The 27,927-nt window shown below is 50.0% G+C and overlaps 2 protein-coding genes across 6 annotated transcripts in view; both read right to left on the reverse strand.

Moving 5' to 3' along the window:
- Nucleotides 1-1,091: 1,091 nt before the first annotated feature.
- Nucleotides 1,092-12,457, reverse strand: CPN1 (carboxypeptidase N subunit 1). The gene is made up of 9 exons (XM_048311157.1): nucleotides 12,092-12,457; nucleotides 9,052-9,248; nucleotides 8,226-8,381; nucleotides 7,565-7,747; nucleotides 5,978-6,089; nucleotides 5,146-5,285; nucleotides 4,757-4,856; nucleotides 3,209-3,327; nucleotides 1,092-1,366 (listed from the first exon to the last, which is right to left on the reverse strand). The coding sequence occupies exons 1-9, from the start codon at nucleotides 12,312-12,314 to the stop codon at nucleotides 1,235-1,237; spliced, it is 1,362 nt and encodes a 453-aa protein (XP_048167114.1). The 5' UTR covers nucleotides 12,315-12,457; the 3' UTR covers nucleotides 1,092-1,234.
- Nucleotides 12,458-17,219: 4,762 nt separating this feature from the next.
- ENTPD1 (ectonucleoside triphosphate diphosphohydrolase 1) overlaps nucleotides 17,220-27,927 on the reverse strand; it is a 53,515-nt gene continuing 42,807 nt past the window's right edge. For all 5 annotated transcript variants that reach the window (XM_048311153.1, XM_048311152.1, XM_048311155.1 and 2 more), the window contains exons 2-10: nucleotides 26,907-27,040; nucleotides 26,394-26,511; nucleotides 25,015-25,165; nucleotides 24,018-24,177; nucleotides 23,151-23,387; nucleotides 22,355-22,615; nucleotides 21,250-21,369; nucleotides 20,931-21,068; nucleotides 17,220-20,783 (exon numbers count right to left, since the gene is read on the reverse strand). In XM_048311153.1, the coding sequence (XP_048167110.1) occupies nucleotides 20,577-20,783; nucleotides 20,931-21,068; nucleotides 21,250-21,369; nucleotides 22,355-22,615; nucleotides 23,151-23,387; nucleotides 24,018-24,177; nucleotides 25,015-25,165; nucleotides 26,394-26,511; nucleotides 26,907-27,040 (1,526 nt within the window). In that variant the 3' untranslated portion in view covers nucleotides 17,220-20,576. The remainder of the gene's footprint in view (nucleotides 20,784-20,930; nucleotides 21,069-21,249; nucleotides 21,370-22,354; nucleotides 22,616-23,150; nucleotides 23,388-24,017; nucleotides 24,178-25,014; nucleotides 25,166-26,393; nucleotides 26,512-26,906; nucleotides 27,041-27,927) is intronic.

Below are 27,927 nucleotides of genomic sequence, written 5' to 3' on the forward strand. Positions count from 1 at the left end.
CACTTTTTGGACAGGCTTTAGACATGGAGACAAGCCGTGTAACCAATGGCTATATGGTGGAGATTGGGATAACCAGCCACGGAAAAAAGAAATTGCTGGGGCACATAGGTGGTACTGTTTACCTCTCTGGAGTTATTTATTTTCAATGAAGAATGCTAGAAAGGTTTTGCCTGCTTAAGTTATTTTTACCATGGAAATAACCAGCTTTGTTTCTACTCTTTCTTCCACTCAAAACCTGCCCACATGGCCTAAGCAGCATTTTAAGCCTCAGCCTTTAGTAGCCCACCTCACTGAACTATGGATCCTTTCTCTCCTAACCCAATTACAACTCACATGGCTTATGCTGTACCTGTACAGCACACTGCTGGCAGCAAGCATCCATGCTCCCCTATTGCATACTGATGGGACCAAGGTTCAGGGTATTTGTGTCAAAGGAACATCCAAATAACCTAGCTTGGACTTCTACTCATCACCAGCTGTCAGACCTCACCTAGTTGCTTCTGTGTTCAGAATAATAGTTTGGGTTGGACAGAGCAGACCCCTCAGCAAGCCATCTGGTTTGGGTCTGAAGACATAAGGAGACAGGATGATACTTGGCTTTTGCCAGCATGTATAATTTCAGCCTCTCTGACTACAAATAATTCAAACCAGCTACTAGAAAGTCCCATCTGCACATCAAGATCAGGAGACGACCTTGAACCATCACCTCCTAGAGTTGCCAGTCAGCAATAGCTGTGCTGCATGTGGTCAGAGCTGCTCACATCACTGCCTGCTTTAAAACTGACCTTCCCCTAACTTTGGGGTCTGCAGGCAGCAAGTGTCCTTACCTGAGGGAGAAGAATGGCACTTGCACCCAGAGAACTAATGTTCATGTGCCCAGTTTGTGAGTGCAGCATACACCAAGGCTTGGATTCATTATCCCTGGTATGCACCAGTGGCATTTCATGTGGTCTGTAGCAACAGTTCAGGAGTAAAGGGAGCAGAGCTCTCTGAGATGGAGCAAGTGCAGGAGAAGAACTCAGCACACACAGACACACTGCCCAGGCGACTGTAGCCCAGGCACATTCTGTTGTGAATGACTTCACAGTTTGTTCAGGGATTAAATACTTCTTTGTTTAATAACCTAATAATTTGGGCTAGTTTCATGCTGGACTGTTGGAAAGTTCACTGGCTGGAGTCGTCAGCCAGGCCTCATGTAAACGGCTTCCCCAGCTCTCAGCCAAATGAGTTGTCCTCATCTTTGGGTCCCCCGGCGGGTGGCTCTTGGCACAACCTTCTTCTGCAGGGCTTTGTTGTTCATACGTGTGCCTGAGGCTTTACGCTCTGTAGGCTTCCTCACCACTTCTTGTTTGAGCTGGAAATGCACCTGGAGAAAGAACAAAGATAACTGCACTGTGTGCGTGCTCTGCTGGCTCAGGGGTCTGCGGGACCTGCCTCTGCTGCTTGCCTTAGAAGCTGACTCTGGGGCCAAGTCAAACAATAAGGGGTCTCAACCATTGTTAAGGGAACTCAGTTCTTAAAGCAGCTGTAAACTTCTTTCCTCCTGTGGAAAATGTACTGTCAATGAACTATGTTTCTTGTAGTTCAGAGAGTTGCTCCTGTGGCAATGTGATGTCCTAGGGTGGTTTGGAAGAGGACCTGTGAAAAGCAAGGGACTGAGCTATGTTCTTTCTTCTCCTTTTCTCACCAGAGTAGAGACATAGCACTGCTTTGCATCTCTGTGAATATTTAATACACAGGATGGTTTAGGACAGACAGTTCTTTTTCAATTGCATCTTGTTAGCTTAATCTGCCTTTCAGCAATCAGTGCTTCCAGTGGATCCAGGCAAAAAAAATCCAGGAAAGAAACCTCCATCCGCTACAGCCACGCAAGCAGGTACAAGAGGGAGAAGGGGACAGAGAGTGTGCAAAACACAGCATCAGCTAAATGGGGAATGGGGAGGCCATACAGAAAGGTGAAACTGGAATGGGGCTGTATGGGCTTCTTGTGGGAGGGATGGGGTAAACAGTGGGTATGGGAGGTGTTGCAGAAATGGGAACAGGAGGGCTGCTGTGAGAGGAGATACACAAAAATCAGACCATCAGGGAACAAACTAGTCTTCTACAGTAACACAGTAAAAAGAAAATCTGTTCTAAAAAGGAAACCCAAAGAGCTGGGTGCTTAACCTAGCAAAACAAAGGACTGGGCTTGACAGCTCCCTATAAATACACCAGGGAATAAATACCAGGGAAGAAGAGGAGCTATTTAAAACACAACATTGGCATAAGAACAAATAGGCATAAACTGACCATAAATAAATTTAGTACGAAAATTAGAAGGTTTCTAATCCTGAGAAGAGGGCAGCTCTGGAAGAACTTCAGAGGCTGGGCAGAGTGGGATGAAGGGATGGAGGGTGGGAGAACCACCACAGTGTATTTACAGCAGAGCCTGACCAGTGAACATAAAGTGAAGAAAATGATGTGCCAGGATGCCACAGATGGGGGGTTCTGCTGGTCCTCTGAGGAGCCTACATCTATGGTTCCACCATGTACACAAGGCAACAGCAGGGGCAGGAATTACCACCCACTGTTTTTACCACCAATTTCTAGTTGTCCAGCCAGCCCTCAGAAAGACACTGTAGGAGACACACCAGTGTCAAGAGCATTTCATTTCCTGAAGGTGCTTGGCTGTTCTTTGCTGGCACTCAGTTCCCATTTGTCTTCAGTGCTCTCAGCAAAAAGAAAGGCAGACTTCAGCCTCTTGCTATGAGTTTGATAACGTTTGGTCCCAGGCAGAATGCAGATGATAGCAGAGTGCTGAAACCCACAAAGCTGGGGGGCTAACTGAACCTCAGGGAACAGATGCTATCTCCACATCATCTCATCCTGGAGAGTGAAGAGGATGAAGGGAGAGCTAAAGAGTGGCAGTCCCAGCCAGCCAGGAGCTCTCCCCATGGCCAAGAGGCAGAAGGATACAGGAGCTGGCATGGCAGCCCAGTGCAGCTGCAAGGCCTCAGTAAGGAAAGGCACATGGCATTGTCTTCACTCTGTTCCCCCGCTATGAGCCGTGTGGAGCCTTGTCTGCCAAAACAGATAACCTATAGCCACTGGAAATGCTCTACATCCCATCTCCTATCTCTGCTGCTCACTAGACATCCCCCACCGCATTTCTTTCTCCCTGGGGTGAAGATATTTTGAGAAACCCTTGTGACTATGCAGCCTGACTCACCAATGAAGGTGCAGCTGGGCCCACTGTTGCTGTCACCGTCAGGGGCTGGTACCCCTCTGCAGAGGCTGTGACAGTGTAAGTGCCAGGCAGCAGCAGCCGGAAATAATCCCCCATATCACCTGGAACACAAGGTAGGAAGAGAAAGCACTCAGGATGCTCAGGGAGCAAAACAAAAGACATTCCAGTGGTTCTGGCTGAGTTACTTCCTCTACGATATGTAGCCTTCAAAACCCAGAATTGTTTTTCCCAAATCTACTGGCTACCGCAAGGCTGGATTCACACTGTTACACTGCAAGTGATGTCTCATTAGTGCCTCGGAGGAGAGCTCAGTCAGCAAGTAAAAGCCACATGAAAGGGCACTGTACAGCAGCATTGGCTGTGCCTGTGCAGGGAGGCACAAAGCTGAGCACTCACCAGTCAGATGACAGCAGACCTAAGGACAATCACAGCTCCAGTCCGACTCCTTATGCATAACACAATCTAATTACTGCCATATACAATTTTGCCACATTTGGGTTAGCAGGTTTTCGTTGCTCATTAGCTCAGCTGTTCCCTGATAAGGGATAAGAAAGCCCCAGAAGCACTTTGACAGACTGTGCACTGGTGTGCTTAGGGACAGGAGATGGCCAACAGTGAGGTAACACCGTATTAGGGATCACTTTGGAAATCTGAGTATAATCCCATCTCTGGAACTCGATGGGTATTGCAAATTGCTTCAGGGTGGATCTGGGAGTGCAGCTTTACCATGAAAGTGGTAGATCCCTGGCACAAGACAGCAGTTAGGCTGTGAAATATCCATCCTTGGGGTCAGTAAGAATTGGCTGGTGGGAGCAGTGGCTGATCAGAGCCAATGTTGGGGACAATCTTGCTCCAGGCTGGACAGGAGACTTCAGAGGGCCCTTGGCAGCCAGCTCTTCTGCAATTTCTTCCATAGTCCCCTTTCCTATGCAAGTTGGCATAATTAAGTGCCAAATATTAGTGTTACTGAGTCACAAACCTATAACCAGGAGGAGCTTTGATGATTCCATAATGTGACCTCTCAAGAGCTGCACTATGTAATACTATTTTCTGCAGGCAGTCTGTAATGTTCAGTCTGCTTGGAGGAGGGTGTTCATGGAAGGAGGTTAAAACTGGCCAGCAAGGGAGAAACAAACACAACTTGGATAAAGTGGCATTTCATTCTCAGTCTAGACTTGTCTGATGTGAACTTTCAGTCCTTCATCTTATTCTTTCTTTTTGTTCTTTGCTGTCTTCTGTTTCAGCTCTTTGCAGATACTTACAGGCTTGAGTAGATTATCCCCTCAATTGTCCCTCACAGATAAAATAGGAGCTGAGTTTCTGAAGTCCTTTACAGTAACATTTGCATTCCAGTTCTTGCCTCTGTCATTCCTAGGCTTTCCTAAGCCCTCCCTGGTGAAGGACAAGGATAAGGCATATTTCTCCCAGCTAGTGTCTTTGGGAAACAAACCATGCTGGCCTCGCATATTATAGCCGCGCCTGCTAACCTTCACCCACATACCCAGACATGTAAGGGGATTGACAACCCACCAGAGGTGATGTCATGGCTGATCCCTCGGACAGAAATCACTGCTCCTGCAATGCCGTTGTTGTTCTCATCTGACACCATCCCTTTGATGCCCTGGTGAACCTGCGGGGAGGGAGACAGACTGATGGGTCAAGGCCCCTCCTTTGCTCAAGAGGGTATTGCCGAGCAAGACAGAGTTCTGGGGACACCCCCACCTTTTCCTGTACCCTTGGTGATCCAGGTTATCCCCAGCAGAGCCAGTCTAGGACACAACAGCTTCCCCAAAGGAAGCTGCCAAGAAGAGCACCCCATAACCAACTCCCTTCCACCCCTGGTACCTACTGGTGCCCTACCACCAGGGCCCATGGGGATCTGCAGGAGAAGGGTGTAAGTCTCAGGACTGCCCCTTTACCTCTTCAATGAAAGCAACAAGGGCTTCCCGGTTGGCCATCCACTGCCGCTCCAGGTCCTCCTCAGGGGGAAATTTATTGCAGCTCAGCTCCAGGGTGATTTCAAAGCAGTTGGTGTAGAGGTAATTGAAGTCCTGCATGCCTGAAAGAGAAGAATAACCTATGGCCGGGGCAGGGCTCCCTTCCTATTCCTATGTCCCAGTCATCCTGGCCCATCTTTCTTTGACCAGAACCATCCTCACTGTCCTTCTCTGCACCACAGGCACAGCCTCCTCCCTGCATGACAGTGCAACTAGAGCCTTCTCCACCCATGCAGCCCGGCCCTTGTGGCTGCCCAACTCTCTCTTTCAGCTGGATTATTCGCCAACCTGCCTTCAGAAGCCCAGGGAGGCTGGGTACCACAGGGGCCTATATATCTTTTCCAGTTCCTTTTCAATCTTTTTTCTAGTCTTATGTGCTGACTTTTCAGATTCCTCATTGTGCCTTTTTAAATCAGATTTTTCAGGAACCAGAAGCTGCCTTCCCTTTGGTCACAGTTTTGGGTTTTGATGGAACTACACTGTAGGATTTTCAAATACAGTAATAGATTAATGCTTCCTTTTTCTAGCCGCACACTGGGTGAAGGTCTCTTGGCTATTTCTGTGGCTCTTTCTCAAGCCATTTCAAGTACTCCCAAGACATTTCTTGGTCTGACATACAAACACCAGAATGGTGTCTAGTAATGGGCACAGTCCTATTGCCACAGTCCTTCCCCAAACCATCCTGTCCTGAGGTTTCTTGTCTACCCCTTCACATCTTTTTGCTGTGGGGGGTGCTCACCTGCCCAGCCCTTACCTTTGCTGAGTGAGTACCAGGATGCCCCATTCGTGATGCCATCAGCAAAGTAGTCCCCGCAGTTCCAGCCCCGGTGCATCCAGCTGTGGGCGTACGAGTAGGTCTTGGCCAGCTAGAGGGAGAGCAGCCAGTGGTCACTGTGCCCGCCCCACATGGCTGGAGAGCCTGCCTGGCTCTGGACAAAACATGCTCCCTCCTTTGCTGAGGAGCATGGGAGGGAAGTCAGACAGGAGACAGTTCCTGCATTTTACTGCCACAAAATACAACGCAAGGTGCCCAGGACGTCTACAAGATGTAGGCAGATAAAGATGGAGGAGGAAGAGCAGTAATCTGGCAAGCTGGAAGCTGGTTGATGGCACAAGTGGCTTCTGCCCTGCTTGTGCTGAGAAGAGGGGGAGCAGAGGGCACTGGACCTATGCCCCACACAGCAAATGGCACTAAAAGGGGGAAAAGATATGTGAAGAAAACTAACCAGTATCAGTCCCGGCAAATACCAGATACGTATCAGGGGAATTTGGATTAGGAAAGAGTTTGGGCAACTTCTGGTTCTAGCAACCATTTGTTTGTTGCCCTTATTAAGATTACTGCTTATTTTTAGACATGAAGGCAGGGCTAAAACTGGGCTGCTGCATCCAAAGCCAGTCCTTTGCGTAAGACACAGTTTAAGAGAGACTAGCATTTGCATTTTCTAACGCAAACTCTATATCCTTGTATTATGGTTCAGATTCCAGTGTAATACCATTCTGTCAGCAGGAAAACAGTTACTTCTCTACATTTCTGAGTCCTGAGGCCATGTGGGTATCATCAGCCTACGCCCCAGACTGCAGCCTCTTTACATCTGGGTCTGAGCGCAGCCATGATCCCAGGAGGTCCTGACAAGCCCCTGCAGATTCTGCTTCCAGAGAGGGCTGAACTCCAGCTTGGACTTATTTTTCTCATTAACTGTTCTGATGCAGACTTACTTTTTTCTTCTGCTGGGTATTTCCTAATGGAAGCAGTGACTGAAGGCATTGTTTTCTGGGATAATGAAGAAAAACCACAAGCTTCAGCTAGCACTTACAGGATCAACAACACAGACTGATGCTTTCCCTGATGTCTGCTTATGCTCCTGGAGCTGTTGCTGTTTGTTGTAGTTCTTGTTCTTCACCATCCACAAGCCCCTGCTGGGCACCCACCTCCCTTATCCTGGTCTCAGCAAGCCCCCAGCCACCTCTCTAGGAAAAAAACCCTGTGCATGCTAAGATGGTTTGGCAAAGCTGGGTGCAGCTCCCAGCTTTAGAAGAGCAAGTTGTTATTGAGGATACCAGTGGTATTTGGGTTATGGGGAACCTAAGCACAGCATGGATAAGGAGGGGGACCCTGAGGGTTAAGACTGGCCTGTCCTTGTGGTGGGACTGGCTCACAGGGTGGGACTGCCTTGACCTGTCTCCTGAGCCAGTCGTTGGCAGAAATGCTGTAGTCTGCTAATGATTATTTCCAACACGTTTCTTGGCTCAGCTCCTGCATGACGCAGTGAGCAGAGCTCCCATCCAGCTCTCACTCTGCACCCTGCCAGGGAATGTCCTCACACAGCGTGGCTGTGCTCACCTTCTGAAACAACTTATCATCAGGGGTAGGTGTGTTGACTGTGCGCCGGTGGCTCCTGAACCGCTGATCCTGGGACTTGTCATAGGGGTAATTTGCCACCACTGCTCCACCGTGCAGATTGGCCGAGAGCACAAAGTTGTAGCTGCTGATCCACTGGATCACAGCCAATGTCTCTGGCTCCACCTGTAAGGAGAAGAGAGCAGGAGACAGGGAGAAGAGCTCAGTCACCTGTGTGCCAGCTGCTGCTCCATGCCAGGCTGTGGTGTGTCAGGCCCTATCCTGCAAAGTGTCTGCTGCAGCTCTTGCAGCTTCCTTTGTTCTCCACCGACTGCTCTGATACACAAAGCAGGCTCCTCCTGTGCATACCTTGCTGCAGGCTCCCCCAGCACAACCCCAAAACTTGAGGCACAGATGTTAGCCAGCATATGCCACCTCCTCTGCCCTGTGCATTGCAACCTGCTTCCCCAAGCCAGCTGTGATATCAGCCTCTCCTGGCAGAGGTGCAAGCTGTGATATGGGACCAGAACTGCATCACTGCTCTGCAGGCAGAAGGCTCAGAGAAGGAGACAAGAACTGTGCAAGCCAAAGGACGGTGTATTTGCTTGCGTGCTGAGACACACTAAGAGGATGCTGTAACCCTCATGGCAGCCCAGACTGGTACCTGGCTCTTCCAGTTGTCAGGCAGTGGGATGTGGTGATTTGGCCCGCTGATTTCCCTGCTGTAGTACATGAGCGTGTTGAGGTCAGGGAAGTTGCGGTTCAAGTCCACTCCATTGGCATTGTTCCTCCCTGTCAAGTACCCATTGCTGTCTGGGCCCTGCGGGGCAAAGGTGTATCATGGGTGAGTACAGGGTGGGTGCAGTCGGGCTGGGTGTCAGAGAAGTAGAGACTGGCCACTGTAACAGCACTTCAGTGCCTTTGAGTCACAACGTGTTATTGCTGGCAGGACAATAAAGAGTATTGGTACTGACAGGGAAAATCAATAACAGTATCTTCATTTTCCAGGGTGATAGAGTAAGCCACAAGACAAATAAAAAATTTGCTTTAGCTGAAAGAGCCACATATATCTCCCTGAACTCTAGCAGCACAAAGAAATGGGTTATTATTTGTGGGGAGGACTAGGGGGCTTATTTCTCCCCCATCTCTCATGTCCCTGCCTGCTTATGACAGTGGCATTCAACTGTCACTTTCCTGGTCTAGGGCAGGGGATTTGCAGTGACTCTCCTGTGACAAATAACTTCTAAGGAGGGTAAGACAGGTATAGGAAGTCTCCTCCATCAGCTGCCAAGGTCACCTGTGGCAGGACGCACAGCAGGAGCCCTTGGAAGGGAGGTGAGAAGCAGCGACACCAGTTGAAGGGGACAAATTTGGCAGGGCATGAAGAGCAAGGGTTCCGCCTCCTCCTAGCTGCAATGAGGAGGATCCCAAAGGGATTTTAAGGGCTTTCTGCCCCTACCCATCTGGGGGAGGCGATCACTGCCTGGTACCTGCTTGGCAGCCACTTCGTACCCGTCGGGATTCATGGAGGGCATGATGTGGATGCGCGTGTCATGGATGAGGCGCGTGATCCGCTCGTTGCCCCGGCGGTACTCCTCGCACAGGAACTCAGAGAGCTGCAGCAGCAGCTCACGGCCCAGCACCTCGTTCCCATGCATGTTCCCAACATACTTGAACTCTGGCTCCACTGGAGAGAGCAAGAGAGTGACACCATCAGCCAGGGCCGGGACAGGGGGAAGGAGCAAATTCCTACCACAGGGAACCCCAGCCAAGTCCAAGGGACACCCAATAAATGGTATAAAATGACCCTTTCCCTTGAAAAATGCAAACCTCAGTGAGGGAGAGTGGTACAGTTCTCATATGGGCTCCGCTCCATTTTGCCACAGCACCCTGGAAGCAGCTCAGACTCTCCTCCAGGTTGCTTTGGGCCTTTGGAGCACACAAGAGGAGTATTTGCAGGGGGTTTGGTCTTGGGTTGGTGAAAAGGCAGCACAAAAGGACCAGGGAGCACTGGTAGGATTGCCCCAGGCTTCCAGGGCCTCACAGCTCTGTGGTGGGTGGCACTGGAGGGGACAGGCCTTTTCTCCCAGCTCTGCTCTTCTACATTTGCTCTCAGTGCCTCTCACCAGCATGGCACATTCCTGGCTCTGCACCTCTCCTTCCCCTTTACCTGCCTCCAAGGTCAAGGTTAAAGCCTCAAGGGAAAAGAGCCTGGAGAAACCCTCAGCAGCTGAGCTGAATATGGATCAAACTGTCCCTCAGGCAGCTCCAGTATGACCAAAAAGGTCTCTTACCACTGACTTTTCTAAAATAAGGTCTCAAAATACATACTTGGAGACCACAGGCAGACAGTGCCTGGAACAGGACTTGCTGCTTTGCTGAAGGAGAGGCAGGACACATGAGGGACAGGTTGCACTTTCCCAGAGGGCCTTTTAAAGCAGTTACTTGTGGGAAAATAAAATGTCACATTGCAGGCTGGAGCCAGCATTGGTAGAACGAAAGACAACAGGGGAATTCAGTTAAAAAGGGAGCCTGACTGTCACATGAAAGAGTCAGGAAAAAAAGGGGGTTGTTACAAATGTTGGCTTGCCAGATCTGGAGACTCCCATTGCACTGTGAGCTTTCTGGCCACCAGCAGGGATCAGGGGATCAGACTCGCAGTGGCAGCATGCAGCCCTGCTGCCAGGTATGATGTCCATCAGGATCCCTGGGGTAAAAGGCATCACATTCCAGATTGTGAGCTGCTGCTTGCAAAAGCCCCTGTGCCCTTGTTGCATTAAAAAAAAAAAAAAAAAAATCTCTAATTTTAGCTAAAGATTTTGCTTTTCCATGTCTTTTGATTGCTGTGTCTCGGTTCAAGACACCAGAGGTGGGCAACATATTTTGATTTTGTTAGATTTCAGGGAGATGAGAACTGATTTAGTTAGATAATTCAGTTATTAAAAACACAGAAAAATCCTGGGCATTTGTGCAGCCTTTAAAAAAAATAAGGCTTCAGCAGGGATTCTTTGCTTTGTTCAAGTCTGCAGCAGGACTTGTCAGCCTTTTTCAGTATGCAAACTCCTAAACTTTATGTACATGGCCACACAAGCTCTAATTACTGCATGTAAGCCCATTTGAGCTTGCTTTTCAGAGTTACTTTTCATGTCCTTCAGGGAAATCCAGAGTTTCCCAAATTCTTCATGCTACAAGCTGAAAGTGCCAGCCTGACAGTGGCCCATGCTACAAGCAGGGCCACAGGTCCATGCTGCCAGCCTGGGGCAGGGGAGATCTGAGCCATCTCCTACAGCCTTTCCAGCTGCTTTCATGTGGTTCTGCAAGTCTAAAATCTGATGGTGCACTGCCAGTGCCCTTTGCTCACTCCATGCTTTGAATCAGCCCTTGATGCACTGGGGAGGTGCCCCACATGCCCTCAGAACCATGCAGGTTTCCCTGTGCTGAATAGGGCTGTCACAGAGGTAGTCAAGGTGGGAAGCCTCCCATCCCACCTCCTGGCATCCCTGAAAATGATACTCTGGGCCACAAGAGCGGAACAGTATGCCCCCAGCGCAGTGCTGCCAGGCATGGGGTGGTGCTGTGGGGTTTGTGGGGGTGCTCCACTGAGGGGGGCACGGGTTCTGCTCACCCCTGCAGCCCTGCTGGCAGTTTTCCATGTGACTAGGCTGCCTGCGCGTGTCAGCCCCTGCGTTTAGCCACATCAGCCAGGATTTGAAAAGGCAAAAGATCCTGCAGAAAGCAGGGAGAGCTCTGTCCTTATCTGCAGCTCAGGGACACAAGGCAGGGATGTGAGGGAGCCTTGTGTGCAGCCCCCCAGCCTGGAGAGGCAGCTGTTCTCCTCAGCACCCCCGGGTCTCCTGGCTGCCTGCAAGGTCTGGCTCGGCAGCATCTCCAGGCTGCACAGGCAGCAGCTCAAGGGGCCACTGCTGCCAATGTTCCACAGGGCCACGTGGCAGCAGGTGGAGATCCCTGAGATCAGCCTGTCACTGGGTCTGCACAGCCCTCGGGGCTGGGAGGGCTGTAGAAGCCCAGCGCCCTCTCTGCCGGGGTCCCTGCTTGCTGTCCTCCTGGCTTTGCCGTCTGGGGGAGGAGCGGCCGAACACTTTCTCTCTTGTCACTACCCAGCAGCACAGGGCAGAGGGTAGGTGCTGCCTCTCCTTGCCTGAACAACACTGTTTTGGCAGGGAGAGGGTGGTAGTGCAGGTGGGGTGCTGGGATGGACTCGCCTGCGTTCTCGCATCAGCTTGAGTGGAAAACTCAGAGCTCCGTCCAAAGTACGCGCCTGGGCCACGCTGCAGCTCAGGCAGGCACAGTGCATGGCACGGTGCATGTGTGCGGGCTGGGCGTGCGCGTCCCTGGGCTGGCTGCGGGGTCCGTGCCGGAGACCGCGCTGCCTGGCACCTGGGCATTGCCAGGAGTCTTGCCTGGAAAGGGACATGCCCCCACCCAGTGCCCCAACACTGCCGCGTGGCAGGGAGCGTGGCAACGAAGCCCGTCCTGTCCGAGCCGCTGTCCCCATCCCCCCGTACTCACGGGGCTCGTGGATGCCGGGGTAGTCGCTGAACTCCAGCACGTAGAGGTGCCGGCCCTCGACGCTGCGGCCGATGCTGTAGATGCGGGTGACGTAGGGGCACTGGCTCTGCACGCGGAACAGGGCCTGCACCAGCTCCTCGTAGCGATGGTGGAGGAAGCTGAGGGCGGCCGCCCCCTCGAGCAGGAGCAGGGCTCCCACGAGGGGCCACAGCCACCGCGCCATCCTCCCGCGGCGCTGAGCGCCCGCACCAGCTCCCAGCCCCGGCTCGCTCCCAGCCGGGAGCTTAAAGTGCAAACTCCAACCAGCTCTTTCCAGCTGCCGAGTGCCAGCCCCCTGCACCTGCGGGCGGGGGGCGGCGGGGGGGCGGCGGGAGCGGGGCGCGCCGGGGCCCCGCGGCGCAGGAATGCTCCCCCCGCCCGGCCGCCCGGCCGCCGGCGAGCCCGCTCTCCACCGGCGGAGAAGTTTCCCCCTGCTCCAGCTCACTTATTAACCGGACAGCAAACAGGCCCCCGCAGCCACGGGCTGTCACCGCAGAAGAAGCGCAGGGCTGGAAAACTGGCTGCGGAGGGCGTCGAGGCTGCCAAGCGCACGGGGAGCGGCGGGCGGGGGAAAGGAGAGGAAAGGGGGCCAGCGGGCGGGGGGTTGCCCGTCACCGAGCCCACTCGTGGGGCAAGAGCCGAGGGGGATGGGGCGGCCTCGCTGCCCGCACCACTCCCGCAGCCCTGCCCGGCCCGTGCCTGCCCGGCGCGGGCAGTTCCCAACCACTCCTCCCCGGCGCCCGGTCCCGGCTCCGCGCCGCGCCTCCTCTCCTGCCCCATCTCCTGGGGAAGCAGAAGAGACACCACCGCAGGCTCCGCGGGTCAGTCGGCCTCTCTGCCCGGCCCGGCTCACCCGGCGATCCCTTTGCTCCCGGGATAAACAGAGGCAGGGACCGCATCGCCCTCCCCACAGCTGCCTGCCCAAACCGCCGAGCTGGGACGGTGCAGGGGGAGGGCAGAGCAGCGTGGGACGTGATGCGGGAGTTGTCTGCCCAGCAGGGACCATCACTGAGAACTCCGCTCGGAAGTCTGGTATCACCCCACCCTGCTCTGGGAGCGGGCATGAGAAAGAGCTCTGACGGGCACTGGGCAGCAAGAGGTCCCTTAACTATGTAAAGACAAATTAAAATGTCCTGCTATCTACTAACAAAGGGTTGCAAACTGTTTCTGGACATGGGGGAAGCTGGTTCCTCTCCACCTCTCTGGCACCCTTATCCCAGTGGGCAGCAGACACCTCATGGTCCCTGCTCTCTGCCCGCTGCCAAAGGCAGCCTTGCTTTGCAGCCTTGCCCCATGAGGCTAAGACTCCAGGAGCCTAGTGGCTCTGACAGAGGTATTTACTAGGACAACCCTGACACAGAGCCCAAACATGAGCACAAACAGCTGAAAAATTTACCATCATGGCTGGACAGGCCAAGAGAAAAGCTCCCTTAGGTAACAGGAGCATGTGATTCTGAGCTACCCAGGCCATGCTAGAAAGGAGCTCCTCTGGCCATCAGTAATGGGCTGCCCGGGATACTCAGTGCCATGCCAAACATTTGCTTTCCCTTCAACCTTGAGGTGGGTCCGTGCTGCATTGCTCTAATTTCTGTGTCAAGGGTTGCTTCGCCCAGCAAAGCATTCTCTATCAGTGCTGCCTGGCACCAGTGCATGGCATCACTGCTTGGGCTGCTGTCTTTCTACCTCAGTTTTCCAAGAAGAGCAGTGGTAAAAGCAGGAAGTCCCTGTTTATAGCCTCTAGCTGCTGTTGATAGCCTCTGATGCAAACAGTACATGCTGGTGGGCAAGGCACATGGCTTGCCTGCTCATGGCTTGGCTTACTCAGACTTTCCCATATCCAGCTTTCTTCTGCCTCAGCCCCACCATAGTGGTCCTTTCTCTCCTTGATTCTTTGCCTTCTTGGTCTTCTGCCCCATCTGCACGGTTGCCTCTTACCCTTGTTTTTGAAAAAATATCCTTTTGAAGACATGACCAGAAAAAAAAAATACTATACATATATAGAGATAGCAATAACCATATTAATACCTTCTCCTAGTTAAGCTTCATCCCACCACATCCCTGTTTGTCAGCCAGTCTGAAAGCAGCACATGTTCAGGAGCAGGAATGGCATTGCACCCATCTGTAGCCAGGTAACAAGAATCAGTGCTGGAGGTGATAGCTTCTCCCAGCACATGCAAGAAACCAAGGCAAAGTAGCTGAAGCTGTGCCATGGCGAGAATGGGTATGGGAGGACAGCTCTTGTCTCTACAGCAAGACATGTCTGGTGGTATTTTGCAAAGCTGGCCGCCCACACAGCAGTGGGAAATGCCTTCACCTCCTTCACATCTCTGCTCCCAGGGCTGCTGGGTTCCCCTGGAGCTGCTCTCTCCCCAGCCTTCAGCAATGAAGGCCATGTGAAAGAGTCGTGGGCAGGTTTCCAGCACTACCCAGTGTTACTTGGCAGCCAGAGCGTGCTAGGCAGGGCTATAGTAAAATAGCACAAGCCCCATGTTTGGCCAGTTTCCCCCCATCTCCTTTCCCTTCCTAGTCTGCTTTCAGTAGCCTGGGACAGCAATGGCAGAGTTGGAACTGCAGTGCTGCCAAGGGACACATGAGGAAAGTTTTCACTTTCCTATGGAGACAAGCAACACTGATGTCAGGAACAACAGTAAGAAAAGGAATGCCAGACCGTTAGAGCCTAAAAAGGAACCATGGGCAAAATCTCATGTGGGTGGAGAACACATCTCACACACTATTAAGTCTGGAGAGTTAGTCAGCCTTATCTGTAGCACAGGGATGGAGGCAGCCTGTTATCAGGCAGCAGGTTGAAAGCATACAAAAGGAAATAGTTTTGCACAAAAGACACAATGAAATTACATCATCAAAGCTGAAAGTTAAATGAGTGCAAAAGAGGATAAGATGAATTCATAGAGAACAGGGGCACCCACAGTTATCAGATCTTGAAGCAATCATTTGATCACAAATTTCCTAAGCTCCTGATGGGTAGAAGAGAAGGATTATGCTGTTTCCCTAACTATCCCTCTAAATCCTTTCCCACCACACAGCTGGAGACGAGTGCCAATGCACTGCCTGTTTGATCTGACCTAGCATGGCCTTTACACATTCTAGGAAAATGACAACCTAATGACTCTTTAATCCAACAATAAATCTGGGCATGTTTGAAAACACCGATGAAAGCAGAAACAAACAATATAAAATGTTAGAAAAAATGAAGGAAGTAAATAAAGACTTAATTTGGAAAATACGGCTAATACATCTGGGATGGATCATACACTCCTCCACCCCCCACCCAGATGTTCAAAAATGGAGAGACCTTGAGGCAGTGGGATAAAGAGGGGGAGCAGGAGTGCTCTGTGCCACTGTGGTGAGAGCGAGAAGAATGCGGATGCGAGCCCTGTCCCCCCACCACTGCATTGCTGGTGGTCACGGGTGGCAAGGATCTGATTCTGCTGGAACTGGCCATGGAAAGGCTCCATCTGATGGGTTCGTTTTAGTTCTGGCCATATTGTTAACAGAGGAAGATTGGAAAATTTGAGGAAAATTCAAGCTAATAGTCCTAAGAATGAGTGAACTGTGGGGAGTGCCTGCTGGAAGAAAAATAACAGCTGTGACAAGCATTGTTTGCCTTGGCAGAGCTCTAGCACACAGAGACACGCAGCCCTGTGAGCAAGGGGCACAGGCCCACTGTCCTTCCCCTGTTTGGGGGGCTGGGAAGGTGGGCTGCAGTGCCAGCATGATGCCAGTGGAGCTGCCTGAGAGAGGGAGAGGGAAAATGAGAGCAGAGGACTGCCTCTGTCCAGTTCGCAGCAAGGGAGAACGAACTGCTTTGAGGAGGTCAGGATGAAGCTGAGGCAAGGAAAGATGTGGTTCGGGCACTAGCAGCCTTCCCGGGAGTGAGGCATCCTGTGTGAGGTGCCCAGAGCCTGGGAAAGACCACAGTGCCTTTCTCTACCAGGAGGGGATGCTACTCATCCACCGGGAACTTCAGAGCTGGCCCCGGAGAGCATCAAGGAACTGGCAGGAGAGGAAATCACATCTCAGGACTTTTCCATGTTTAGTGCCAGAAGCTCCATTCCACTACTGGCAAACTCCCATCTTCTGGAAAACAGCACGAAAACTTTTCTGGCATCGGTTCAGCAGTCTTTATTATGATAAGCATACAGAGACTTGTGTGCATCAAAACAAAGATCCATTTCTTCAGGGCTGGGCCACGGAAAGAAAACACATGGCCTGGGTGGCAGAGACTGTTGTCCTCAGTGTGTCCTTCCCAGTCCCTCCAAAACAGGCTGTTGAGCCTGGGACAAAGCTGGCAGCCCTGCAGAGCCTGCACACCCTGCCTGGCACAGCATGGGAAGAATTGGGGTGGAGAATGAAGGGGCACACATCCGGCCCAGAGCTGCTCTTGGAGAAACTGGGAAGCCCGGGCCAGGGCCAACATTTCAAGTCAGCCTCCCACTGCAGAGGTGAAGGCCCCACTTCTGAGAGCTTTCTTCCAAGTGGAGACCCCACTGTGCTTTGCTCTAGGGCTGGAGAAGTCAGCTGTAGTCTGTGCACAGAGGAGAGGCAGCTTTATCAGGGAGGAGGGTGAAAGGTACTTAGAGCCTGTGGTGGGGAACAGTTTTCCTGTCAGAGGTGAGGGTGCTGCAGGTACCCAGGCTCTCTCTTCTGACAAGTTCCAATAGCTTTGGCCCACACTTGACACTCGGCTGAATATGGCAGAGCTCATAGAGGTCATCAGTCCCAGAGAGACCAGGCTGCTCTTGCACCCTGCAAAGCTATCAAATCTCTCTGCAAGGAACCTCCCCAAAAACGGACCAATCAACATTTCAACCCAAACCGGAGACACTCATCCCACCTTGCTGCAGCACATCTCAGAGCTTCCCAGGAGCCCAGGAGAGCTCTCTCTTCTAGGAGAGACCAAGGTCTGGAGTCTTGGCAGTGCAGCAGGGCTGAATAGTGAGTAAATATTTGCTAGATAAGAACATGTGATGTTAAAAGATGCTTTACCCAGGAAAAGCAAAATGCTATGGCAGGCAGTGTCTAGAAATTAAAGCCAGAAGCTATCAAATTAGAAATAAGGCACAGATAATTATCGGTGAGGCAGATCAACTGTATTAACAAGAGAAATGATACATTATTACTGGCATATTTGGAAACTCCCTTCACTATCATTAATGGTCTTCATGTACATGTTGGGTGGCTCTGGAACACACATTTAAGTTGAATACAGCTGGATCGGATGCAGCACAGAATCAAAGAAATGAATGTTCATAACTTGAACTCTTTGACCAAGGACTTTGAGTAGCCTCCGTGAATAAAGTCCTACAATAACAGGAGAAATGGGGAAGAAACAATCATAGGTCATTCTGTGAGTGTTCACATACAGGCAATGACAGGATGCCTTCAGTCAACCAGTTCCTGGAGCCTCAGCCTGCTCAAGTGGCATGTCTGTTGTCACCTTAGAAGTTCTGATCTTGGAGAGATTGATTTATGAATGGGGTCTATTAGTCATAAGGTTTAAAAATATTGTAACATATTTTGTGTTTATCTTTGTTTGGGCCCTTTAGGTTGTGCTCAAGTCACATTTAAAGCTTTAAAAAACCCCAAAACTCAAACCAAAAAGTAAGATAATTAAGACAGGAGGAGCAAGTGAAGATGCCAGCTGCTCACCTGGCTCCTGAAAGAGGAGCTAACAATATTCATACTCTGGGACTTGCAACGAAGACACAAAACATAGTAAAACTTCTTTTTCCAGGTATTTGACATTTTCCTTTGACATAAATCCTTAGCAGGAACAAGAGCAGATTGGCACAAGCTTTCTTTCCACACCAACTTCCACATGGAGTTTTTGCATCAATTTCTGATGTGTCCTAATGGAGCTGCCAGTTCTCATCATGGACACAACTGAGCAGCTGCCAGATCCCCAAGGAGGTCTCAGGAGAGGCATTGCCATTCTGCAGGTTTCCATGCTGTTCATGGGAAGGGTGGATGCACCAGCTCACCCGGGGAGCTTCTCCAGGGCATCTACTCTGCTAGAAAGACTCTGTCTGCAAGGGAGGTGGCACCAGACGGGGTGGGTTGCACATGAGGATGTCTGGGCAGCAGAAGCAGCTCCGATCACACGTTTCTCCTGCATGCCTTCCAGCCATGGCCAAAAACTACTGTTCAACTCTCACCTACCTATCTTTGCTTCAAACAGCAGAAGGAAGACTGCATCTGTAGCTGAATTCCGGCATCACAGAGTATTTGCAGATAAAACAAAAACTGGCCAATGGACTCACAGCTGGTGAAGGGTCATTTGCAGATTGAACTGGATAACCTGCTTGGAGGAATATCTTTTGAATAGCACATGTTTCAGTGGAGCCCCACGGAAGGCAAAATGGCTCCTACCGAGAGACAGTGATGTAGGATGTGAGGCAGAGGCTGTTCTGAAATGCAATGACTGGGAAAAAAGACCAAGTTGCCATAGTCCAGCTGGACTCAACACCCTAAAACCTTTCTGTTAAGTGAGCAGACCTGGACCAGAGATATATGGATGGGGAACATAGAGTATAGATCAAAACCAGATACATACACTTTTAGTGACTCTACTACCACTCACTGCTGAAAACGTTGGTGTCCAAGTTTCAGAAAGATGTAAAACATTTAAAAGAAGTGGAGTTGAGAGCTACAAGCAAGGTCAGCACAGAGCACTTTACAGATTGAAAACCAATCTATTTAATATGATATAATGACAACTTGCAAGCACCAACAAGGAAAAAGAGATTTTAATAGCAGAGTTACTCAGTCTTTTGGAAATGGACAGAACAAGGTCGAACAGAAGCTGAAGCCAGCTAATTCAGAGCAAAAATAAGACACAGATTTTTAGAACAATGATCTGCCCAAAGATCTTAGGACAGGGTAGATTTTTCCCTTATTCTTAGTTCCTTCAATGTATTAGGGCTTCTACTTCCAGGCATGAAGTAGAAATAACTGGGTGACATTTTCCAGCCTGGACTGTGCAGAGGGACAGGCTGGGAGGTGTCTGTGTCTGTGCTTGCCTAAAGGGGAAGGCATTATTGGGGTTGCACATCCTGACCCCCTCCACACTGCCTACACCTTTGCTCGGGGAAACAGGTGTGTGTTTGCCATGCCTTCCTCTCTACAATATCTGCTTCCTTTTGGCCTCCACATTTACAGGTCATTAGGAGAAAAGATTTCCGAGATTTTGAGGGAGGTAGACAGGCACCAGTGGTTTCTGAGTGTTTTTACAAAAATGGATTTCTGACTTACCTCTCCTTTTTTTGGACCAAGAAATGGAAAAGTGGAAGAAAGCTATTCATAAGCTCAATCAGTGGCATTGTCCTCATTGTGTGCTAGAAGACGGGCTGCAGTACGTGCACTCACAAGCCCTGGGTCTTATGGCCATAGGATAAGCCTATGCCATGATGGAAGGAAAGGCAAATCTTCACTAATTTTGCTGGTGGAAAGAGTGGTTCAATCTGTGCATACTCATGCTGGTTAACTGCTGCCAGCTGCCTATAGGAACATTAGCTAATAAACACTTTCCCTAGGTTGGAGGCTGCTGTGTCATCAGCACAGTGACCCTGGATTGCTTTAGTGGGCCTGTACCTGAGGGCACACTGATCACACCAGAGTCCCTGCAGGCATAAACAATCACTTCTGGTCAAGGAACCTGGGCCAATACAAGCTGTTCCTACAAAAACCAGCAATGCCTGGCTGGGAACTTGTGGCTTGATGTACCTTAAAGATGCAGGAATGGCTCAGTGCAACAGTGAGCCAGCTTTGGTCCAGCAACATCAGGAAGACGTGGGAAAAAGGCATTTTGCCACCTGCAAAAGGAGCTGACAGCCGACAGAACCCAGCTAAGGGCTGATGACCACAAGCATGTTCATCCTCATCCCTTCTTTTCCCAGAGTGGCATTTGGGAGCCTGACCCACCTTCAGGGGCCAACCAGGTGCAAGTGCTGTGAGAGCTCAGGACGCAGGGAGGTGAGCAGAGGTGTGCTGGTGCAGAAAGGGCTCTTGGGAACAGCTTCAGCAGAGAAGGAGCAGGATCACCCTGTATGTGATAGCTCCCAAGAGCTCAGTGGGATGTGTGACCCTGAGATAACCCTTGCAGGAGCACTGGCTCCCAAAGATTGCTGCCACTTTTCTCTTCATAATGCTGTGCACAAGGCAGAAACCAACAAGCAGCAAAGTTTCATTGAATGAAGGTACGACCCATTCAAGAAGGGGACACCAGCTTGTCTGTCCTTGGCAGAAAAGGTGGCGAGCCTGATGTCCCAACATCTGTCAGTGCAAGTGTGATTCAGAAGAAATAAATGCCCTTGTTGTACAGTCAGTAGCTTCAGTGAGAGGGACTCTGCAGTACAGCCTGCTCTGCTGGGGTCTCCCACCCCTGAGTAGCCAGGAAGACATGGCTCCTCTCCGCTTCAGGTTCTTCCTAAACAATCCCCTTCTGCAGGCACTTGGGCTTGTGGAAGAGAAGCCAGGCGAACAGGAGCACGGACACCAGCACAAGGGAGCACAGCACCATCAGCCCCACATAGCTGCCATGGGAGAGAGGGGGTTCGGCTGGCTCCTCTGCAGGAATCATGTTGGTCAGGTTCAGCATGTAGCCCAGGGTCCAACCTGCATCACTGCTGCCGATCTGAAACAGGAGAAGAGCAGAATCAGTGCTAGGAGGCTGCCTGTGGCATTGCTGGGGCAGTGGCATCCCTGGGGATAAAGGGCCAGGCTGTGCAGCAGAGGCTGCAGAGAACTGCTGGGGTAGAGCCCTCCCCACCACGAAACACACCTTTCCAAGGAAGTGGATCATTTGCCAGTTCTTTTCAGTGAACTCATAGCCATTTTCCAGGAGAGAGAGGATGTAGGCTCCAGAGAAGCAATATTCACTCAGGTACTTTTCTTTGATGTGGTGATATGCTGTCTTCACCTAGGGAAGGGGGCAATCACCAGACTGTTAAACACATCTTTCCACTGCTCCAGCTTGTGCCTGAACATCCACTGCGGGTGCTGGGGGGATCTTCCCCATCTTGCTCTGGCAATTAACCTTAGCCATTTATCCTACAGAAAAGTATCAGTAGCCCCAGTCTACTGCAACAAGCACTGCTCACCTCTTGCCAAGGCCGGGCACAGAAGCTCTCAATGGTGCTGGTCACTTTGTTCAGGGCAAGGGGGTTTGGTTCACTGGTCAGGTTCAAAAAGTTCATCACAAAATAGAAAGCAGAAAAAGCCTGAAGGAGAAAGATTCTTTTAATCTGACTAGACCACAAATCCCACAAAAGAAAATGAGTTTATTTATAAATAGAAAAATATAAGAAGAAACATCATATGCACAAGAGCAGGAATATTTTCAAGAGTGATGTCATTTTGAGACATACACCACAGGGCTGCTGAGAGATGGAGGCAGGAATTATGATATCCCAAACAACTTCTGTGAGCTCTCTCCTTTAAGTGTGCCAGTGGCACGCACTGATTGCCATCACAACCATGATCCTATTTTGGCAACTGAGTGAGATGAGTGTGCAACCAACATCACCACAAAGAGCAGAGGTGATGGTCTGAAAGGGTTGTACAGAGCCCCATCATATAATCCAAAGTCCAGAAACCCCATCTCTGACCGTGGCCAGTAGCTTATAGGTAGGAGGCAGCTTATGAACAGGACAAGGGTGTATTAGCAGTTCTCTGAAAAGCCTCACAATCACTGAGGTCTTGCAGCTCTAGGACGGATGGTCAGCATGGTGTCACACATAATGTGTGTTCAGAGCGTGCACTGTCTCCTCATCATGTCTGGGAAGCAGACAGGTGAGCTGGCTGGTTTCAGCAGCACTCAGACACTGCTGGGTGAATTTCAGACCTGGTACCACCACTGACCTCAGGAGGCAAGGTTTTTAGGAGCAGTATTCCTGCCTGCAGCACACTCTCCTGCCTCTGGTGTTGGACATCAAGAAGGACAGCTTAAAAAGTAAGTAGATCACCCCAAGGAGATGGGTTAGAATGGGAACAGTGCGGTACTGGTAGGCCAGTATTTACTGGGGTAGCTCCTAACATGTCTGTCCTCATAGCAAGCGCAGCACTGCTTTTGTAGTTACATGTCCAAAAAGCCATCTTGTAAATCATTTCCTGCCTCAGTCATGAAAAATGCACTCTAGCGTTAGTCTGAATTTCTGCTCTGTTGACATTCTGGATTACAGAGTTGAAGAATGAGTGAAGACTCACCCCAAAATCCCCTTGTAATGGAGGTAGGTATATCCCATTGAAGGAGCAACTGGAGTAAGGACAATGGGTTTTGTTGAAGAGTGTCTGGATGTTTTCTTGGCACTTTTGATAGTCCCCCTCTCCCTCTATGTACAGCTGTCTGAAAGGTAATTCCTTTTTCTTGTCTGATGTGCAAGGGTTTTTGAAGAAGTCACTTATATTTATAGTCCTCTGATAACCCTGGTGAAAGCATGGGTCGAGGAGACTGCTGCTCTCCACGGTCTGAAAGTAAAAATCAATTCAAGCTGTTACACTTTGCTCTAGAGTAACCTGGGGAAAGAAAAACCCTGGGAAAGAACCACAAGGAAGGGTGGCACTTGTCACAGTACATCACATCATGGTGCACACATCAGGTCAAAGGGATGAGGATAGCTTAAGGCACTGGCTGTGCAGGGGAAGATGTGGGTACTGCCATAGCCTCCCTGTAGGACCCTGGGCAAATTACTTTAAGTCACAGTTTGTGAAGCTGCGCTGTTGATTTGGGTTTCTCAGGGATGGTAAAATGTCACCTCCCCTGAGTACTCCAGTTAAATGCCATTCTCTTGCTATCCCATGCCCAAGAATCAAGGCATCTCAAATTGATACTACTTTTGAAAGTATTGACTGTCACCTCTTTGGGCACCTCATGCCCAGTCTGTGTGGAGAACGACGACATTTCCCTAATCCAAACTAAGAGGTGAACTGGGTCACAGCAACTTTTACAGCACTGGGAGGGTCCAGGATGTCCATGTTTAATTACAGGGGTAGATGTACTTGCCTGTAGGTCCCTGGCCAGTTTCTGTTGCAGAGCCTGGTCCTTCCCGTAGCAGAGAAAGCTGTGAGTGTACACTTGGTAATCCTTGCCATAGAGACGGAAGTAGAGCTGGTTCTCTGGGGACTCCAAAGAGAGGTCCTTTGATACAAAGGTAATCTGTGTGGAGGCTCCTCCAAGGTCTAGTGCTCCTGATGTCTCACTTAAGGATGTCAGGGAGTGTAGAAGCTTTTTCCAGCCAGACTTGGGGGAAAAAAAATCAAAGTAAACCAGATATATTGGGCATGGAGAGGATTTATTTTGGAGAAATGAAAAAGAGAAAGAACTATGAGGAGAGAAGCAGAAGCACAGAACACAAGAAACATGGGAAGTCCTGGAGGGGGCATGAGATGAGAGCTGGAGCAAGATACAAGAAAAACGCAAGCTTGTAAATACAGGAGATGGATCATGTCCAAGTTTTTGCAGGAGGGCAAAGAATATGGAATCTAATACCACTGTTATGAGAAAAAACAGTCCACTTACTGTTTCAGCTCTCAGAAGATTTATAAGCTCAATAGGAAAGAATCATAGTCCAACTTTTCAGAAACTGAAATATTTTAGATCAGGAAGGGAGAAGGATGCTGTACCCAAGCAAAATGATTGAATATGCTGGCATTTTATTTCAGTGCTTGAAGCCTGACTGTAGTGGTGCATCCTGATACCACTAAGTATCAGGAGGTACTCCCAGCAACTGCTGAGGCAACATGTGCATCTTCCTGATCCCTGGTAAATGGCTTACAAGGCAAGATAGTGCCTGTGACACCTTCTTGCAAGGCATGACTTACAAAGTGCTGCAAGACAATGATTCAGATGTACTTGCTATAGATATACTACCTGCTTGAAATTGCCCAGAAGGTAGTTAATGGTGATCCATCCATAGGCTCCTTCTTCCTGACCAGTGATAATTCTGGCACCCTGGAAGTTGAAGGGAGCTAAGCGTAGTGTGTTTTCTACTGAGGACAAGACTTTGTCAGCTGCACTTTTGTTCTGCAACCTGGATGAATGGAAGAAAGGATGGAGTGACTCTGGCTGACAGCTGTCAGTCGTCTATGTGCTTTATTCTGAGCAGGCAGGCTGCAACTCCCCACCAAGTGACAATTATAAGAGAATTGTTGTTCATTTGAGTCATCCAGCTCTAAGTGGCCATGCTTCTCTCTGTCACACCTTGACAGCACAGCTGCCACCAGCTTTGACACTTACAGACCCTGCAGCTGAGAGTGGTAGGTACTTGGAGCACAGACCAGAGCTCTTGTTCAGTAGCATGTGTCCTGATAGGAGTTGCACTGTGGAGACTCCTCTCACTCTTTACTGTCACCATTAGAGAAGAAATCCAGAAGGTATCCCCAGGAAGATTTCCCAGGCAATATATACCTAAGATCAGTTGCCTGTCCTAGCCAGGAGAGGTCTGGGTCACCCTCATGAAAATCACAAATTGTAATTAAAGGAGGATGTGATTATAGAGTTACCTTAGCCTCTGATGGCCCTCTGTGGGGAGTTGCAACATGGGCTCAAAAATCCTGGATTAGGCTTAATAGCAGACCATAGGGATGTTTGAGCATGCCTTTATTGTGGGGATGTTTAGGCATCAGCTTGGGCACTGCTGATCTCCTGGTGTCTCCATGCTGCATGTGGATGCAGGAGATGATGGAGGGTTGGGGTGAGCTTCGGTAAGCAAGGGAAAAGTCCAGGGGACTCGGGGCTCAGAGAGGTCAGCAGCACAGGAGGGTGTCTGGGCACAGTGTGGGCTGGCAGTGTGTCCTGAGAGGCCCCCACTGTGCATCCATGGTAATCCCACGTGCAGTGCTGCAGAAGGGGACAAGCCCTGCAGTACCTGAGAAGCCGCATGCCAGCAGTTGCTCCGAGGTAGACGGGTGTCTCTTTGTGCTGTGCTGAGGGAATCACCTCTTTTGCTTGTTGTAGGCACTGTGCCAGAGAGGGACCTGCCTCCTCTGTGGCATGGGAGTAACCTGAGATCCCAGGGCCTGCAAGAAGTACAGATGCTTCATTGTTCAGACTCCAAGCATAACCCCAGAATGCTGTCATGAGCAGGTGTGCTAAACTGTATCACAGGCAGCAGAATCAGATTCAACCACCCCATTCCTTAGGAGCTTTAGAAATCCTACAGCACCAACTAAGCCCAATGCAATTGGTGGGTGGTGACAGGGCCCAGCATCTGTCACCCTGTCTCTGCAAAGCAGGCTAAGAACTAACAATGAGGGTTGAGACAAGCCATTTCTTTAGCATGCCCTGAACATCTACAGTCTGTTCTCTGAGTTTGCCTGGGTGTACCCTGGATCTGCGCCTAAAAATCCCTGACCCTTCTATGCTGGTTCCTCCAGGGGCAGATGCTGTCATTTGTTTGTGTACTTTATACTCACGCTACAACACTGGGTGTTTTGCAGCTATTGCTTCTTATGCTAACCCAAGGAAAAAATCATTGTCCCTCTCTACCATGTGTCCCCTGGTTCCCTGGACTGCCCCAGGACCAGGGCCTGCCTGGCAGCAGTGAAGCCCCATTTGCTCCAGCTTGCTGTGTGCTCAGCGTGCTACTCCTGACGTGGGATGCTGCAGTGCAGAGCAGCTATCACAGCAGCTTGGTAACAGTAGGGCTCTCCCCTGCACTGCAGAGGCCTGAAAAGATCCCATGCAGGTCTGACAACACCTCTGATCCCCTCAGAATGCAGCGATCCATGATGGTCTGTGCTGTTTCTTGTTGTGTACACCCCTAGGCTTCATTTATGCCTTCCTAAACAATACAGTACCTACACAGCAATTAAACAGAATAAAAAAATAAGTCATGACACGCACAAGTTGAGCAACCTTGAGCCACAAGCCCTGTGCATAGCTTGCACAGAAGCCTTAAAAAAGAGCAAACCATGCTCTCCCCTCTCATTGCCTTCATCAGCACTTCAACAAGAGTGCATGCAGACACTTTATTTATTTAAGTACATTCTTCGGTGTAGTTCTTTCCGAAAAGCAATTAATCCCAAGCATCCTAAAAACAAAGGAAAAAATGGATCTATTTTTCTTGCCAGGAAGGTTGGGCACATACAGCTCCCCATGGCAAGCAGTGGGGTATACATCATTGCACAGATGTAACACTGTTTCTACTATTGGCCTCTTCCTCTAGATTTCTCCTCCCTCACCCCTTTATTACATTATCTCTTCTTCATCCCACGCCCCTTCCCCAGGTCCTTTTTCTCCTCTTACCTTCAACTTTACACACCTCCACCTGCTTCACTACCCCAGTGTCGTTCTCCTTCTCTGCTGGCCACTCGTACACGTAGAGGTTAGTGTGGGACGATCCCGCATCCAGCACGATCCCATACTGTGGGCAAAACAGAGTCACTACCCCACCTGAGGCACCGAACCAGACCCAGTGTGTGCTGGCCTCCGTACACGGGGGACCAAGCACACGCAGCCCATCTGCCTGGCAGCTGTGGGGATGTATGTCATTGCTCTCCTCAGTAGAGCTCCAGTGGAAAACTCCCATCAAAGGAAGCAGGAGCAGAGAAACCACAAAGTTGGGACTGGTTACTTAAGAGATCATTCCCTGTGAAGCTGTGACTGGTTTTACCATGAAGATGTAAAACAAGATGTTGAGCTGCATGGAGCCAGAAAAAGAGGTTAGCCAGAGCCAGCAAGGGCAGCAGCGTGTCCGTGAACACTATGGACACTTAACCCCCCAGCTTGTTTTCCTCTAAGGGTACCAGCTTGTAATACCTTAATATTCCTCGGAAGTGGCTTGTTTTGGGTCACTGCTACAGCAATTAAAGCAATTACAGCCAAAGTAGAGAGGAATCCCAGGATGAGTAGAATCGTTCTTGTCGAGGACATCTTTGGTTTGGTACCTGTGACTAGAGCAGAAAAAGGGTGTTAGTGCCCCAGTAGCCCATCTTACCCAAAAGCCATGTGTTTTGGCACATTCCTGCAGTCCCCTTGCATGGTGAAGTATCTGCCTTTGCCCATCAGGTTATGAGTGGCCTGTGTTTGCAGAATTGGCACAACATGCTTATAAATCACACACTGTGCAGAACTTGTACCACTCTAATTCCTTAAATGTTACAGGCATATTTGGGATAATATACCTAACAAATTAAGATTTTTGTGTCTTAATACACATGGTTACATAGAATTCTGCAAAAAAGGCCACTTATGGCTGATGAAAATCATTCACAACCAATATGTCTTTGAGCTTTCAGAACCAATATACATATACCTGCACTTGTTAGTGGCTAGCATGATGCTGTCTTTCACATTTTCCTGCTTTGGATAATCCTTCACGTATCCCACAGTCAAAATCTCATTTCACGACTTAGACTTGGCCGGTTTTGCAACTGTTTAATAAAATACCATCTAACTACATGGAGCCGTAGAAAGGGTAACAGTGTATTTTCCAGATTTATAACTTTGATGTAAATTCAACACTTACAATGAGCAAATAGCTCTAGGGCACATACTTGCTCCCACTATGACATGAAATCCATTTCCACCAACAGTGATGCTTCATACTCAAAAGCACTGATCATCTGACTCGCATGGGAACTAGTTTCTCTTCTCCTTATACACAAATACTCCAGGAGATGTTTAGAAGTACATTACAGGCCATTCAGGATGGCAATACCTCGGTGCAGGCAACCACATCAACTATTGTCATGCTCTGAGAAGGTGTCTGAACCTGCTCTGCATCTGCATGCCAGTGTTCCACCGGTGTCCAGACCTTCAGACCCAGATCAGTGCTCCA

This window comes from Corvus hawaiiensis, chromosome 8, assembly GCF_020740725.1.
Source record: "Corvus hawaiiensis isolate bCorHaw1 chromosome 8, bCorHaw1.pri.cur, whole genome shotgun sequence".
In the NCBI taxonomy this organism is placed as follows: domain Eukaryota; kingdom Metazoa; phylum Chordata; class Aves; order Passeriformes; family Corvidae; genus Corvus; species Corvus hawaiiensis.

Excerpts from the sequence above, each read along its gene's own strand:
- CPN1 (XM_048311157.1), bottom strand. The coding sequence starts at position 12,314 with ATGGCGCGGTGGCTGTGGCCCCTCGTGGGAGCCCTGCTCCTGCTCGAG. Across the intron at positions 7,748-8,225 it reads CTGACAACTGGAAGAGCCAG|GTGGAGCCAGAGACATTGGC; the intron begins GTACCAGTCTGG and ends TTCTCCTTACAG. Across the intron at positions 1,367-3,208 it reads GCCCAGCTGCACCTTCATTG|GTGCATTTCCAGCTCAAACA; the intron begins GTGAGTCAGGCT and ends TTCTTTCTCCAG.